This window comes from Paroedura picta, chromosome 7, assembly GCF_049243985.1.
Source record: "Paroedura picta isolate Pp20150507F chromosome 7, Ppicta_v3.0, whole genome shotgun sequence".
In the NCBI taxonomy this organism is placed as follows: Eukaryota; Metazoa; Chordata; class Lepidosauria; order Squamata; family Gekkonidae; genus Paroedura; species Paroedura picta.
In genome coordinates this window covers 43,428,493-43,443,448 of record NC_135375.1, presented here as the reverse complement: position 1 = coordinate 43,443,448, position 14,956 = coordinate 43,428,493, and the positions used below count along the sequence as shown (strand labels likewise).

At 39.0% G+C, this 14,956-nt stretch overlaps 1 protein-coding gene across 8 annotated transcripts in view; it reads right to left on the bottom strand.

The window, feature by feature from the left end:
- Positions 1–14,956, bottom strand: part of RHOBTB3 (Rho related BTB domain containing 3) — a 50,109-nt gene that overhangs the window by 34,172 nt on the left and 981 nt on the right. For 2 of the 8 annotated variants that reach the window (XM_077347656.1, XM_077347661.1), the window contains exons 2-4: positions 10,715–10,900; positions 10,331–10,556; positions 3,459–3,651 (exon numbers count right to left, since the gene is read on the bottom strand). In XM_077347656.1, coding sequence (XP_077203771.1) covers positions 3,459–3,651; positions 10,331–10,556; positions 10,715–10,716 — 421 coding nt within the window. In that variant the 5' untranslated portion in view covers positions 10,717–10,900. Of the gene's footprint in view, positions 1–3,458; positions 3,652–10,330; positions 10,557–10,714; positions 10,901–11,023; positions 12,584–14,956 lie in introns of those variants that run through there. The other 6 variants (XM_077347654.1, XM_077347655.1, XM_077347657.1 and 3 more) reach the window with 6 other exon arrangements.

The window sequence follows — 14,956 nt, the reverse complement described above, 5'->3', positions numbered from 1 at the left end:
GGAACTCCACTTGTCACTCTTCTCCAAGAGGATGCTGAACTATTTACAAGTTCTCTTTGGATACTATCTGTCAACCAGTTATTGATCCATCTGACAAAATTAGGATCCATACCGCATTTTACTAACTTGTCAACAAGAATATCACGTGGAACCTTATTAAAAGCTTTACTGAAATCCAGATAAATCGTGTCCACAGCATTCCCCTGATCCAGCTAGGTAGTAACTTTCTCAAAAAAACAGGTTGGTCTGACATGACTTGTTCTTGCAAAACCCATGCTGAGTCTCCCTCACAAGAGAAGACTGAGGTGAAATAGAGTACCCATCTTCTTCATGACACAATCATTTAGAGCAATGGTCCTCAACCCCCGGTCCGGGGACTGGGACCGGTCCATGGATCAGTTGGTACCGGGCCGCAGCTCCTCCTTGTCCTCCTCTCCTGCCTCAGGGGCTGCCCTGCCACTCTGCCGCCGGCTCACCTTTGGTGCTCTCCAGCAGCCACTATGGCTGGGGCTCCCCCTCAGTGTGGCACTGTGCAGCTGCTGCTGGCAGTGCCCTCCAGCAAACGGCGGGAAGTCAGGGGTGCTGGCGGGAAAGCAAGTGGAACGGGGGCTCAGGGGGCAGCAGCAACATCCCTCGGCAAAAGACTACCCCCCCCCGGGCCTCAGTAAAATTGTCAAGCATTGACCAGTCCCCAGTGATAAAAAGGTTGTGGACCACTGATTTAGAGTATCTTTCTCCCAGCTTGAACACATCCCACCCAGTTTCTGGAGTGTCCACAATGTCTATTAGGTTTGAAAACTGCTCCGCCATTTTTTTTTATTTTAAGTACCAGCAGGCTGGTTCCTTCTTAAGTAAAGTGGAGACTGTCTCTTTTGTGCAGATCCTGTTTGTTCCAAAAAATATCCCAGTGACTAATGAACTTAAATCATTCCTCCCTACACCATTGTTTCATCCACACATTGAGACTCTTGATTTATGCCTGTCTAGCTGGCCCTGCACATGGAACAGGCAGCACTTTTGAGAATTTTTCACAGTCAGAGTAGTTTAGAAGTGGAATAAGCTGCCTAAGGAGGTGGTGAGCTCCCCCTCACTGGCAGTCTTCAAGCAAGGGTTGGATACACACTTTTCTTGGATGCTTTAGGATGCTTTGGACTGATCCAGCGTTGAGCAGGGGGTTGGACTAGATAGCCTGTATGGCCCCTTCCAACTCTATGATTCTATGAGAAGGCTGCCTCAGAGGTCCTCCCACCCAGCAGCCTAATTTTTTCCTCCAGGACCACACAATGATATTTCCCCACAGGGTTTGTGTCAACATGTTCCACAAGCACTGGCTCCTCCTCCCCAGCACTGTCTTTTCATCATACTTAAAACTATAGAAATAAGGAAAACTAAAACACTGAGCAAAAGGTTTAAGCAATCAAAACTGGACTTATTTTTATACTACACCGCAATGTGTTCAGAATGTGTTTCTTAAAAAGGTGGTCCACAGTGTGCTTTCTGGAAGTCCCCAATGCCAACATAAAACTAGCAATAGAAGGTTGAAATCTTTTTTCCATAATAAACACCAAAACTACTAAATTGAAACCCAACTAGTTTCTGTATTTCATTCTGCACAATATTTCAACATAACAGAGTACACACAGACTTCTCAATACCCATCAGCTATGTAGCAAATTTTCCCCCTTTCATTTATCCTCAACACTCAGAATAGCTGCATCACAGTGAGGAAGTGACTGGATTTTAATTCAAATTAAGAGGAAATAGCTTTAGAAAATAAGAAAATGGTCTGCAAAGAGAATGATCTGTCTAGAACTACATAATGCAACCAGGTTTAAGGATTCAAGTATTTAAAGGACTGCACTAGAGGAGTAACATTATATAATGTCTCTTAATGTAACTGCAATTGTACAGCAATATAATGGACAAAGGCTCTGCTCTTGTTTTTGAATGCATAGTTGAGAACAGAGGTCCTAAACAGAGATGGTAAAGAGAAATAGGAAAACTCAGTCTCCCATGTGTGGTACGATGTTGCCTCCGAATTCCCAAAGTATGTGCTGTGGCATACTAGAGAACTTTTAAAGAATAAAGTATTTAAGCATTTCATTTTCCTAAACAGTTATACTAGAAAGGCAGCGAAATTACCTGCCTGTAATTTTTATTTCTGCAATATTAGAAGCCATAGGCTCAAATGGTAAAACTTTATTCCCACTCGAATTGAAAGTACAGGTTTCTTGGTACTCAAGATCTATACGTCATAGAGTTTTTATTGGAGGAAAGAAAAGAAAAAATAAACATTTCCATGTATGCCTGCAATTTCCCTTCAGAACAGAAATGTGCCTCAGTGGTCAGAAGCATGGGAAATAGAAACATAGTTATGAAATAACATTGGTCTTTGCTCATGAACAAGATCAGAGAACTGATGTTTATACACCTCACCTAGAGGAAGAGAAGCCAAGGGTGAAGTATCACTGCATGTCCAAATCGGTTCAGAGTATCAAACACATTATTTCATCCCTATTATACATCAAGACCAATACTTAACCCCAACAGCTAACGGTAAAGTAGAAGCTACAGTACAAAGACTGAAACATGGGTTTCCACAGTGCAGAACAACATGCTATTAATTTCATTAGAAGCAAGTCAAAGCCTTTGACAATAATCATCACATTCCCTGGGAAAGACAGGCTCTTCTCCTTATCATTTAACTCTCATTCCAACTGCATTATAACAACACATAAAAAGCAACTTTCTATCACAGCCACGATGGTAATATGTAGAATTCCTCAATCTGTGCTGATTCTCAAAAAGTCACATAGCAGAAATTAACTGCTGAGGGATTGATGTGGCTTCAACTTCTAGAGTCAGGGCTGACTGGGGAGAATGGCCTATGTCACTAAATAGACAATCTAAAATGTATCATTGTAGTGAGATAATATTTCAGTTTTCACATTTATATTGATTGGTATACCACATAAATTAAAAAATCTTCCCATGTAGAAAAGCATACATAGATTATAGGTAGAATTAAAATTATCGCTGTATAATCTCCGATACACAATTTTTTTCAAAGCAGTAAGGTGTATTTTACCTCAGCAGCAGAATGCCTAATATGCTATCAATGCCAATTAATGATATGTACAGTTCATGAATGCATTAATAATATTATCCTAAGCAGGGTGACACTTCAGTGGATTTAGGACACCACTCTAAGATTGCATTGTAAGGGATATAATTTTGAAACCAACAGTCAAGCTTGCATTTCCTGGCCTAGCCCCAATAATAGTGTAAGCATACAAGCTAAATAGGATCTAAATGTACAATTCTGGAAAAGGAGTCATGACTGCAAAGCTCTGCAGATATGTCAATTTTATCATGACTGGACAAGCAGCATAATTCTTTTTACCCATGATTTATGCAACACTAATATTTGTCTGTTCAACTTAAGCCCCAGGACATACCGTTTTGTCTTGCACCAACAGCAGAAATTATGACTGGAACTGAACACTGGTTTAATGCTTTTTTAATCAGAGGTGCATAAATATCCTTTACTTCTTGAAATGATGACTTGTCATTTACAGAGTATTTAATCACAATGATATCTGCTTCTCCAATAAGGTTCCGAGACGTGTACCAGTCACTGTCAAAAATACCCTACACAAAACAAAAAGATGGAGCTAAATTCCATTGTCTATGGAGCAAGAGCAGGAGCAACAGTGCTTCACACAAAACTTTTAAAGCTTCATCTCATTTTCCCTTGCACCAGCTCTGTCTGTACATCGTGAATATTCCCATTTTACAAAGAGGTAACTGAATATGGTACATAATCACCTGACCTATATTCCCTAGTGAATAATATGTTCTCAACAATTTGAACCCAGATTTACCAATATCAAAATTATATCAAGTTTTGAGTGCTACTAGTTGTTACAGTTACTTATAACAAAGATATATGAACAAAAATGCTTTTATTTCTAATTAATTATAAGTACAAAATTATAGTACAAAACACAGTCTAGTACTAAAAAATAAAAATATGAACATTAAAAGACTATCTAAAAATACAGAGAAAAGGACAATGGAAAGTTTTACACTTCCCCTTCCAAAGCCCTAATTCACCCCCATCTAACCATTTTTTGGAAAACTGTTCAATTTCATAATAGCAGCATTTAGGATTTTAATAAGTAGAAGCATACTTTACAAAAGTGGTAACGGTCTCAACTCCATTTCACTGATCTAGGAATCCTCTTCCTGATACTATCATATTAAGGTAATTCTGAATCTAAATCAGCCTTTTTCAACCATTTTAACACTGAGAAACCCCTGAAGCATTCTTCGGGCTTCAAGAAACCCCGGAAGTGATGTCAGCAGGACATACCTTCCTGCCATGCCATCAGGAATCACGTCACCATCAGTAACATCCCTCTGTATGTGATATCACCAGGCTACTCCCACAGCACAGGAAGTAACAGCAAAGAAATTATTTGGGAACAGAACATTCTGGACTGACTATCAGTTTGCTCTTCTTCACCAATGAGAGCTTGCAGAAACAGGGCCGGGCCAGGCCTATGCCCCTCCATCACCCCCACCTCCCCCCAACACCAAAAACAGGGCCAGAGCATGCCTATGCCACTCTGTCGCCCCCACACCCACCCCAACACAAGAAGCAATGAGCCTTGGCTAGCAAGGATTTGTGAAGCCAGGGCCCTCCCCTTACCTACCTACACCCCTAGGCCCATCCATCACTGGCCATTTTGCAGGGAGGAAGGTTGATATGGTCATATCATCTGATCATTTGTTAAAAAATTAAAATATATATAAACATTGACTTCTACCCAATCAGCAAAACCCTTCTGGAGCCATTGCAAAATCCTAGGGTTTCATGAAACCCTTGTTGAGAACTCTTGATCTAAATGAATGAGCACAAACAGTGCTTGAGGTAAAGGTAAAAGGTAAAGGTATCCCCTGTGCAAGCACTGAGTCATGTCTGACCCTTGGGGTGACGCCCTCTAGCGTTTTCATGGCAGACTCAATACGGGGTGGTTTGCCAGTGCCTTCCCCAGTCATTACCGTTTACCCCCCAGCAAGCTGGGTACTCATTTTACCAACCTCGGAAGGATGGAAGGCTGAGTCAACCTTGAGCCGGCTGCTGGGATCGAACTCCCAGCCTCACGGGCAAAGCTTTCAGACGGCTGCCTTACCACTCTGCGCCACAAGAGGCTCAAAAAACAGTGCTTGAAGGGAGGGATAAAAGTTATAGTTTGTTTTAGAAAGATCTTTACAAGTGGGGAAAGCTCCTATATTTAAAAAAAACTTCTTTTCAACATACACTTCTAATGCTAACCATTCATAGACACTAAGCTGTACATACATACTTGGGCTTGGTGACCAGGTTCTAAACATTTCTGTTTGTAGTGATGAAATCACTGTTTTTTTCATTTGTTTTTGAACCCCACCAAGTAAGGAAGGCTGGCTATGGCTCCGAGTCAGAATAATAGAATAAAATGTTTAGATTCTGATAAACTGAATATTTATTGATTTTTAAACACATATCCCAGCTTTCTTTTAATAAACTATGAACTAATTATAACATTCTAAAAGAGCATTTGAAGTACTTTTCTCTGAAACAATGGCTAACTAATATTCCAGTTCACTCCCGCCTACACTTTCCCAACATATTATAATCACATTCCTGCATTCCATCAGACTGGCACATGGCTCCTTGTTCTTCTGTTTCAGATCTTTATAATATGGTTGTGAATGCACAAGTTTGAAGAACAGCAATCTCTTGTTTGTTTTACAAGAAATGGCAATATGAATGTCTATAATTTATGTTATTTGGGAAACTTTGCTGCTAGGACTATGATAGGCCACTTCAATACCATTACTTCTTATGCTGTGAAAAATTATCGGTTTATGAAAAGCTTCTTTAGCCCATTATTAATCAGTCTTCCTGCTCTGATCGTTTTTTCAGCTTGTTAAGTTCCAGTCTGGAAGTCGAACAGCATTAGAGTGCCAACATACTCAGCAGTACCAGATAAAAGAAAGCATTGGATAAGTTCAGAATACCCAAAGGTGTGGGAATTAACACAAGATGGACAGAAAAGGAAATTGTGGAAAGGAAAAGGGTTTGAAGAGCAAACTGAAAAACTGAAAAGAACAGATAGAAAACAGGATATGAAACATTTTAAATATTAAGAACTCTTCAATAAATGAACAATTAACAAAAAAATACAAGGATTAGCCTATGGGGCAGATGCTTGCATATTTTTCAGTATGCCATTCTGAATATCCAAACTACTGATTAAAAGTTCATTTCAAAAGTGACAATATTCAAATTAATAAAATCCTCCAAATGCAACTATCTTAACACATTGTCCTTATGCATCATATTTAAGGAGACACTGAATTTTGCAAGGCAAATACTTTTAGTATACTTGCACTACTAGTGAATTGCATGGTAATCACCACAGTTGATGTCTGCCTTGCAAATCATATTACCTGGAGACAGCTAGAATTACTTCATCTGCCTCCTCCCTCTAGAGTTACGGGTAAGGGGTTGGGGGCAGAGGCGGGTTTTCCGCCATGTTTTTGGGTTGTTGGTCTCCTGTATTTGTATTTTTTGTCTATTTTAATACGGTTTAATGGGAGTTTTAACTGGACATCTGTAACCCGCCATGAGCCTACTTGGGAGTGGTGGGTAATAAATTTAATAATAATAATAATAATAAACAATCTTACACTGCAGTCGTAGGCAGAGATACTCCAGTCTAAGCCCACGGATATCAATGGGTTTAGACTGGAGTATCTCCCATAGTATTGCGCTGTTAGTCAAATAATTGGATCCCAGAAACAATATAACACTATATCTAATAGGGAGCCAGTTTGGTGTGTTGACTTCTAATATGGCGAGCCAGGTACCGCATTCTCCCACATGCAACCAGCTGGGTGACCTTGGGCTCGCCAAAGCACTGATAAAGCTGTTCTGACCGAATAGTAATGTCAGGGCTCTCTCAGCCTCACCTACAAAACAGGGTGTCTGTTGTGGGGAGAGGAAAAGGAAGGCACTTTGAGACTCTTTCAGGTAGAGAAAAGTGGAATGTAAGAACTAACTCTTCTTCTTCTTCTTCTAAATTGTCTGGCCATGCAGATGATGAAAGCAAAACTGGACCACCCACAGATGTTGATATTGGGGGACTCTCCAGGTAAGTAAAAAATGACTTCATAAATTAACCCAAAGGCAAAATATCTTTTTAAAAAGAATAATTAGCATTAAATATGCTCCAAAGAGATTGTTGAGGGTCCCTGAGTGTCAGTGAAATATATAAGTCAGAGAAGTGAGGAGAACCTGCTTGAGCCTGTGAGAACATACAGTGTGGAATATTTTAGAGAAATGTATATTTTCAAATACCTTATGAGCCAAGAGTCTTTTATTTGAACTAATAGCTAAAGGATGGAACTCATGTTTCACAAAAGCAGCACACCAAGGTAAAGAAAGTTACTATGTATCTAAAGGCATTCCAAGTATACAGAAACTTTGTAAACAAAAAAATCCCCAAAACAGCTTGGTGAGGACAAAATACACTCCAGGAGCACAAAAGGTTGTGCAACTTATAACCAGTGGGAAGAAAAATGAGAAGTCAGCCTGCTTAAGCCCCTTACAGAATCCTGGATGGAGGAGGGAAGTGAGAAGTGGAAGGGGCAGCATGGACACACACAAATAGCTTCTCCTTCTTTCACTTCCTTGTGGATCCTTCAGCACTCTTACATGGGAGATATTCTAACCTGCCTTACTTGGATAGGGTTTGCCAATGTGATATGAAAAAGGTTGACTCCCTATCTCATACGATACTGGAATGTCCTCATGATAACTCTTATAGCAACTTATGGACTAACTCTATTTAAATTACCTTTGACCACAATAAAAGAAAATGTAGTCATCTATTTGTTGGTGAATAAGAGACCCAAAGGTTATATGAGCAGCGGCCAAGTATCTCTCCATCATACTTTCCATAAAGAAATAAAGGCTCCTTATTTGCTGCTCAAGTTCATTAGGTCAAAAGAACATATATGAAGTCTGATGCACAAAATATAAGTTTCCAATATAAGTAGTAAAGAGCAGAAGTAGGTTTACTTTATGAGGGATTGCATGTTCCAGACATAAAATATAGAGCTGTTTGAATCAGTAATGCTGACTGCTAATTATCAACCATGTTTGCTTATGCAGACAATATATAATCAGTAATCTTAGCATGTGTCTTTATAAATGCTCAATGCAGAAAATTAACAGTTAATTTCAACAATCCTTCTGTATTCACACTATGCACATTTCATGTTGGGTGGTCTCCTTTATATTTGTGGTTGTGAAGATGCATCTAGGAAATAATTCAAGATCGCATGTCCTCTTTTTTTTGAAAAGGGGATCTTGAGCATGTCCCTAATTTGAAATATGTATTAGTCACTGATTAGTCACTTGTTTCGTCTGCCAGGCCACCTACACGATAGTGATAGTGATAAAGTTTATTGGCTGTGGCCAAAGGCCATTACAATCTGATACATATAGCAAAAAAGCATTACATATATCAATATTAAAACAACTAAAAACGTTAAGACAGTTTAAAACATTAAAATAGTCCAACCAGAAGGTACTAGTCAAATAACAGCATTGCCCCCTTTAGCTACAGCTATACCTCATATTTTCTTAGCTGCAAAAGCAAAAAGTGAGACTCTGTAAGATATAAATAGAACAACATCAGAGAGAAAAAAGAGCAGTTTCTCAGAATCTGAAGATGAATTTAAGCCCATAAAAAGCACTGAGAGGAATTTTATTCTGGGGTGTATATAAAATAATAGGATAAAATATAATGTGATTGGAACTAAAGCTTTGCAGATACAAAAAAACATGATGCCAGTGGCATTTGGGAATAATGTGCAGCTGGCAAAGCCATTGGCATGGTTTGAAACTGAAGTAAAGGCTATTCTGAGATTATGAGAGGACCAGGTAGGAAGCTCTAACATTGTTCCTTTTAAACAATTTGAACTACGGAGATAATTTGGACTGAGAAATTGAATGCCTGTCTGTTGCAGAATCACATCTAGACATGAATACTATATCAGTTTTTGAAAAACAGAACTTTCTGTGCAATTGCTAGGAAAATACTATTTTGCCTTCTGCAACTGCAGCTGTCACTGTAATGTCATGAGAATACACCAATTACCTTCCTTTACATGGAGATGGAAATATAGTGCTGCTGGCAATCACATAATGGCAATCCCTTTTAAGAAAAGGTCCAAACAATACTCCCCAGACAAAGAACAGATTTCTGCTAATGACATATCTATATTACATCTTTTATAACCAGAGACAACTTCAAAATGAGCAACACCTCATTTACCCAGATACTACCAAAGCTTGTAGTCTCACAACCTTTATGGACTTCTACAGAAATACAGGCATCAACTTGGGGCCCACTTTTACATTTTGACTTGTTTTGATATTTTTATTTCCCCAAACCCATCCTCCTTTTTGAAGTACATGTAGAATGGGGGTAGTGATGCTGTTGGTACAACCTCCATTACATCAAGGTGTTCTCCCTTGTGGGTCATAGCCCATCAGCTGAAGGCCAGTGCTAAAAAACATTCATATATATTTAAAGAGAATGATCTCCATAAGAATTTTTAATCCCATTAAGCATTATGAAATTAGAATGAACAGAATTTCCCACTAGATCTCAGAACCATATACCACATTCATATTCCCAAGTTTTTACCAAAATGTTACAGAAAGATGAATCTCCAAATTCCAAAAACGCTAGAAGAAGCAATTTTGGCTCTCAAAAATATTAAAAACAAAGAGGTAATATAGCATGTAACTTTGTTACCAAACACATGTCAATCATTTGAAAGTCTCACAGAAAATTAGTTTAACTTCAAAGCTATAATTTATTACGGCCAACCCATGTTCTATTCCATAGCTTCAGCTAACTAGTTGTAGGCAGAAATAAGATTTTCAGTCCTCAACAATATTCTTATTCTCTGAAAACAGAGGAACAACAGATGATTGTCTTGCTCAATAAAATTTCTCAAGATTTTCTAAGAGACTATTTGATTTACTAGACTGAAATTATTTCATGTATACTATGCATTGCTTCCATTTCTTTTTTCTACTGTTTCTGTAGTTTAATAACATATATACAGAACTGGGTGCTGACAAGACTAAGGCTACAGTCATAAACATACTTACTAGAAATGAGTCCCATGGAACTCATTGCAAATTAGCCCTGAACAACTGTATTTAAGATTAGTCTATTAGTTTTGTGTTACAGTTTCTTACCCAGAAAGGACAGTCATGTACCACCAGTCTGACATTTCCAAAAACACGGGCTTGATACTCGGTGAATGAAGGATTTCTAAGATAGTTGGCAGAGTTCAGCAACAAACTGCTGTCAGCCTCTGAAACAAGAGCACTTCTCCCAAGGTAAGTCCAGATCAGACTACTCTGCTGATCATCCTCAGAACATCCACCTCTTTCATTTCCAAATGCTACTATGTGAATGGACCTATAAGTAAATGAATTGTTTTAATTTACTGTTATCAAGCATCTATTATGACTAATTTTTTTTCCAGAAAAGACTAAAAACACTACAGTACTTATTTTTCAAGGGGCATTTTTCTGCCAGGCATTAAACAATTAAGAAATAAATAATGAGCCACATACATGATCTTAAATCCAAAAGCAGGAGAACAAAGTGGCTAGGTGTCCCACAAAAGCAGCTTGCATTATAAATCCGAAGTCTGCTGTGTTTCTTTTTCCTTTGTTTCCCAAGGTTCTTTTGTGCCCTCCTGCCGCATATTCAGTGGCTCTGGGTCGTTTCCGGCAACATCCTATTCAGCAGTCCAGCTTCTGCAAATCAAAATGAGGGTTAGCTTTGTGACAACAGCATACTGCTGCTGCTGATCATGAAATCGTCATATAAACTCAGCAGCTCCCAGTTTAGGACTGCCTTGTGACGTCAGTAAACCCTACCAACAAAGGCTTTTAACACCCACATTGGGAAGAGAGATTCTCAGCATTTTTGCAGAACCTATATAATACAGTCAAGTAAAAGAACAGAGAAACAAAGCAATTTTGCAGTAGCAGCTGCATCTTACCCAACTGAAGAAGCCTACGCAGTACGTTTCTGCTGCTGCTACTTGCCTGAAATCATACATAAATACATGAGCTCACTGGCAGCCAATCCACTTGCAGTTGCTCCCAAATGTGGGAAAACAGACAGCCCTAGGCATCAGAGACATCAGTGCTTTAGAAAGAAATGACCTCAATTCAAACATTTCAGACCTTTCACTCAAACAACAGAAGACCTGTTAAACAGCTTTATAAAATAATTTAAATTCTACATTTTGATGTTTGATTATTAACAGGCAGGCTAAATTAGATCCTACATTTGACTGTAAAATGCATTTTAAAATTAAAAAATGTGCATGCATCAAAACTTGATCTCTACACAAAGTAGAATGTAAGTTTGTGGACACAAGCATATTTCTTTTTTATAGACTGATTTTTTTTACCCCAAAATTCCCTAGACATACCTATTTTGGCCAGAAATATGACTGTCTACTGTTAATGTGTATATAGCTTCAGAAACAGATCATTCTGTATAAAAATTCTTGAAGATCTGTAGTGACAAAAGAAAAAGTACAAAAATATGCACAAGTTTCCTTACATTTCCATTTGTTGACTTTACCTGTTTTCCTTGGAAATTCTGAATGCTTTCTCAAACCAGCTTTGATCTGGTTTGATAAAATAAAGAAAGACAGTGACAAAACCATGGAAGGACAACCACAGAAGTACACCACATGGGGGCGGCAGGTTACAGTGGATGAGCGATAGGATTGTGAGTGTCCTGCGTAGTGCAGGGGGTTGGACTAGATGACCCAGGAGGTCCCTTCCAACTCTATTATTCTATGATTCTATGACAACAAATGGAAAATGATGTGAGGAAGCTCAGAGGAAAACACTGCAAGTCAGCTCTCAAGTAAGAAAACCTCCATTTTAAATTAACAAAGAGTTTTCCATATGAGGACATGATTGTGTCATTTCCCTGAAGGGCTGGAGTTGTCAATACAGCACAATAGGCAACAGGGCTTCCACGTGGCAGGCTTTCCAGTCACAGCAGTGGCCATCTCCCCCCCACACACACAGATCCCCGAACAGGAATTTTTCAGGTTGTTTTTTGTAAAATCAGCAATTGAAATCTGAGTTACCATGTTCTCTGAATTCTTAGCTTTTGTATTTAAAAAACACTCTCTAGCTCCTTTTATTGCAAAGGTATGCCTCCCCTTATAGAAAGACATACTTTTTAAAAAAGAAGTGAAAGCTGAGAATTCAAAGGACCTGATAACAAATTGTTGTATGTTATAATGGAATTCAATTGCTGACTTTAAAAAAACTGAAAAAGGCTTAGTGATGGTGGGTAAATGGACCAGGCAAAATTAGTGTGGTGTGGACAAGACCAGAAAATCTGAACTTTCTTACCTGCAATTACATTCATCCAGGCTTTGCTGTGAAGTTTCTCAACATTTTGCACTAATGTTTGGGAAGGATTGGGAAAAAAACAAGGAAACCCCAATAGGTACACAAATGCTCTACAATGCGCTGGGGAATCAGAAAACAAGCCTGTTTTCCAATAGTATCAAACACAGGGCAAAAACTTATGTAGAAAGAGTGAAACAAAAACTGGCCTGTTGTGCTAAGCAGTCATACAACATTGCAAATACTATGGGGATTTCCACACCCTTTAAAACTAGTGAGATACTTACCTTACATAGTCGTTATATTCTGGCCCCTCTACATGACATCGCCAACATGCAGCGGCTGAGCAGTAAACAGCCAGCTACATACTCCATTTTAAAGTACTAGTTGGTGAATCCCAAAAAGCGGATTCACCAACATATGTAGCACTACCCACCTACCAGAGAGCAACCAGCAGGCTCCATAAAAAAATTTATGGAAGCGAAGAAGTGCTATCTCTGCCTCCAATGTCCTGCCGTCACACCCGCCTCCCTCTCCCTTCTCCTGGGGATGGGAGGGTTTTTTTTAAGTGACCTGCCTGGAGCAACAAATAGGCATTCAATCGTGCAGACAAAGGCAAAAAAGAAATTCCCTAAAGATGTAGCACAAAGCATGCCTCAGAATTAAACTACATTTTAAAACCAAACTCAGCCCTTCATTTCAAAACAGGAAGCAAAAGGAAAAATGCAGTAGGTTGCATCAAAGAGTCTGTAGAAACAGATCTCTCCTACCTTCTTCTCCCTGCAGCAGCCCTATATCTTGTCTCCTAACAAGTGCTGCCAAGGGCTAGGAAAATTGGGAAGATGAACTTTGCAAACATGTTCACTTTGTAAGATTCTGGATATAACACACTGAAACAGGATGCACATCTTCAAGATTGAGAAAATGACAAAAAAAAGTTGGTCTGCACATTCAGAATGTAATTCAAATCTGAACCCCAGCTTGACTTCTGAAAACATTTTGAGGAAGTCCAAGAAAGAGGAAAGTCAAGGCAGATATATCTGCCTTGAAGAAATAAAAATGTGACACTAAAAAGTGGAGTCAGGAAGGTCTGATGGAGTAACGAAGACAAAAGACTAGTTTCAACCACTGACTAAATACACAAGGCTTTTAAAACATACTCATGTAGTCTAAAATAGCGATCCCCAACCTGTGGGCTGCAGACCACATGTGGTCTGTCGACTAATTGGAGGTGGGCCACGAAGGATGCCTTCTCCCCCCCCCCCCCGGCCATTTACAACACACTTCAGGTGTCATTGTCTCCCATCAATCTCAGATGGGACTATCTTGTTGCAGAGAAACAAGCTCAGGGTTCCCATTGATTTGTCATTGTCATGAGTTAAAATGTCCATGAAAATAAAATGTTCCTTATGTTCATTGTTGTGGCATGTCTGTATCTTATTTTGAAGGGATTTTTAAACATTACCATAGCGATCAGAGAGCGTTAGGGCAGTGGTTGAGAGTAGAGGAGTAAACTACCCCCCCACACCGGGCCTCAGTAAAATTGTCAAGCGTTGAGTGGTCCCCGGTGATAAAAAGGTTGGGGACCACTGGTCTAAAACACATATTTTTAAAAACTGGTCACACTTCTAGGGGCTAATTTCTGTTTTTCCATGTATAGCTTTAGGTACTATGTAAATTCTCTGGTTTGAAGGTACAGGTTACACAGAACAAATGTGTGTATTACAGACAATCCAAGTTCTTCAGTACCACTACCCAGCTTGAAAAACTATTGCCTGGACACAACTTTATTATACTAAACAAAAGGAATTTAAAAATTAAATCATCAAGGCACTCTTACTCCACGTTACTGGGAAAAGGTCAGTTGCAGTTTAAAAATTGGACCCAATATGTTATTGTTTTAAAGTGAAATATCTGTGTAAGAGATAAGTCTTTGGCAAAACACAACCAGATGAACAGGGACAGCCTAAAGAAATGCTACTATTTTTACTCAGAGGAGGAATTAGCACCACATATTAATGCATTTGGTGATATTTCTCTTAAGTTACACAGATGCCCAGACAGTGTAACCCAAAGTAATTGCAAGTCTTGAAGAGGGGACCACAGTGATTGCTATGGGGTGTCAGGGTGTCATAGGCTCTAAAAGTAACTTGACTCGGGGATATGAATTTTGGAAACATGACTTATTTAGTCCCCTACTGGAGCATCTGTTCTCAAACTGCACTAACACAAATGAATAAAGTAGATTAAAATACTATGTTAGTATAAAACAAAGGGCTAAATGCATTTTGACAAAGTCTTCATCAGCAGTCCACTTCCACTAAATAATCATATTGAAATATGGGGATTTTGGAGCCCCAAGCAACTTCTTTAAAACAATACTAGAGACTGGATTACATTCATTATATTGTCTTGACCTTTAAAGCC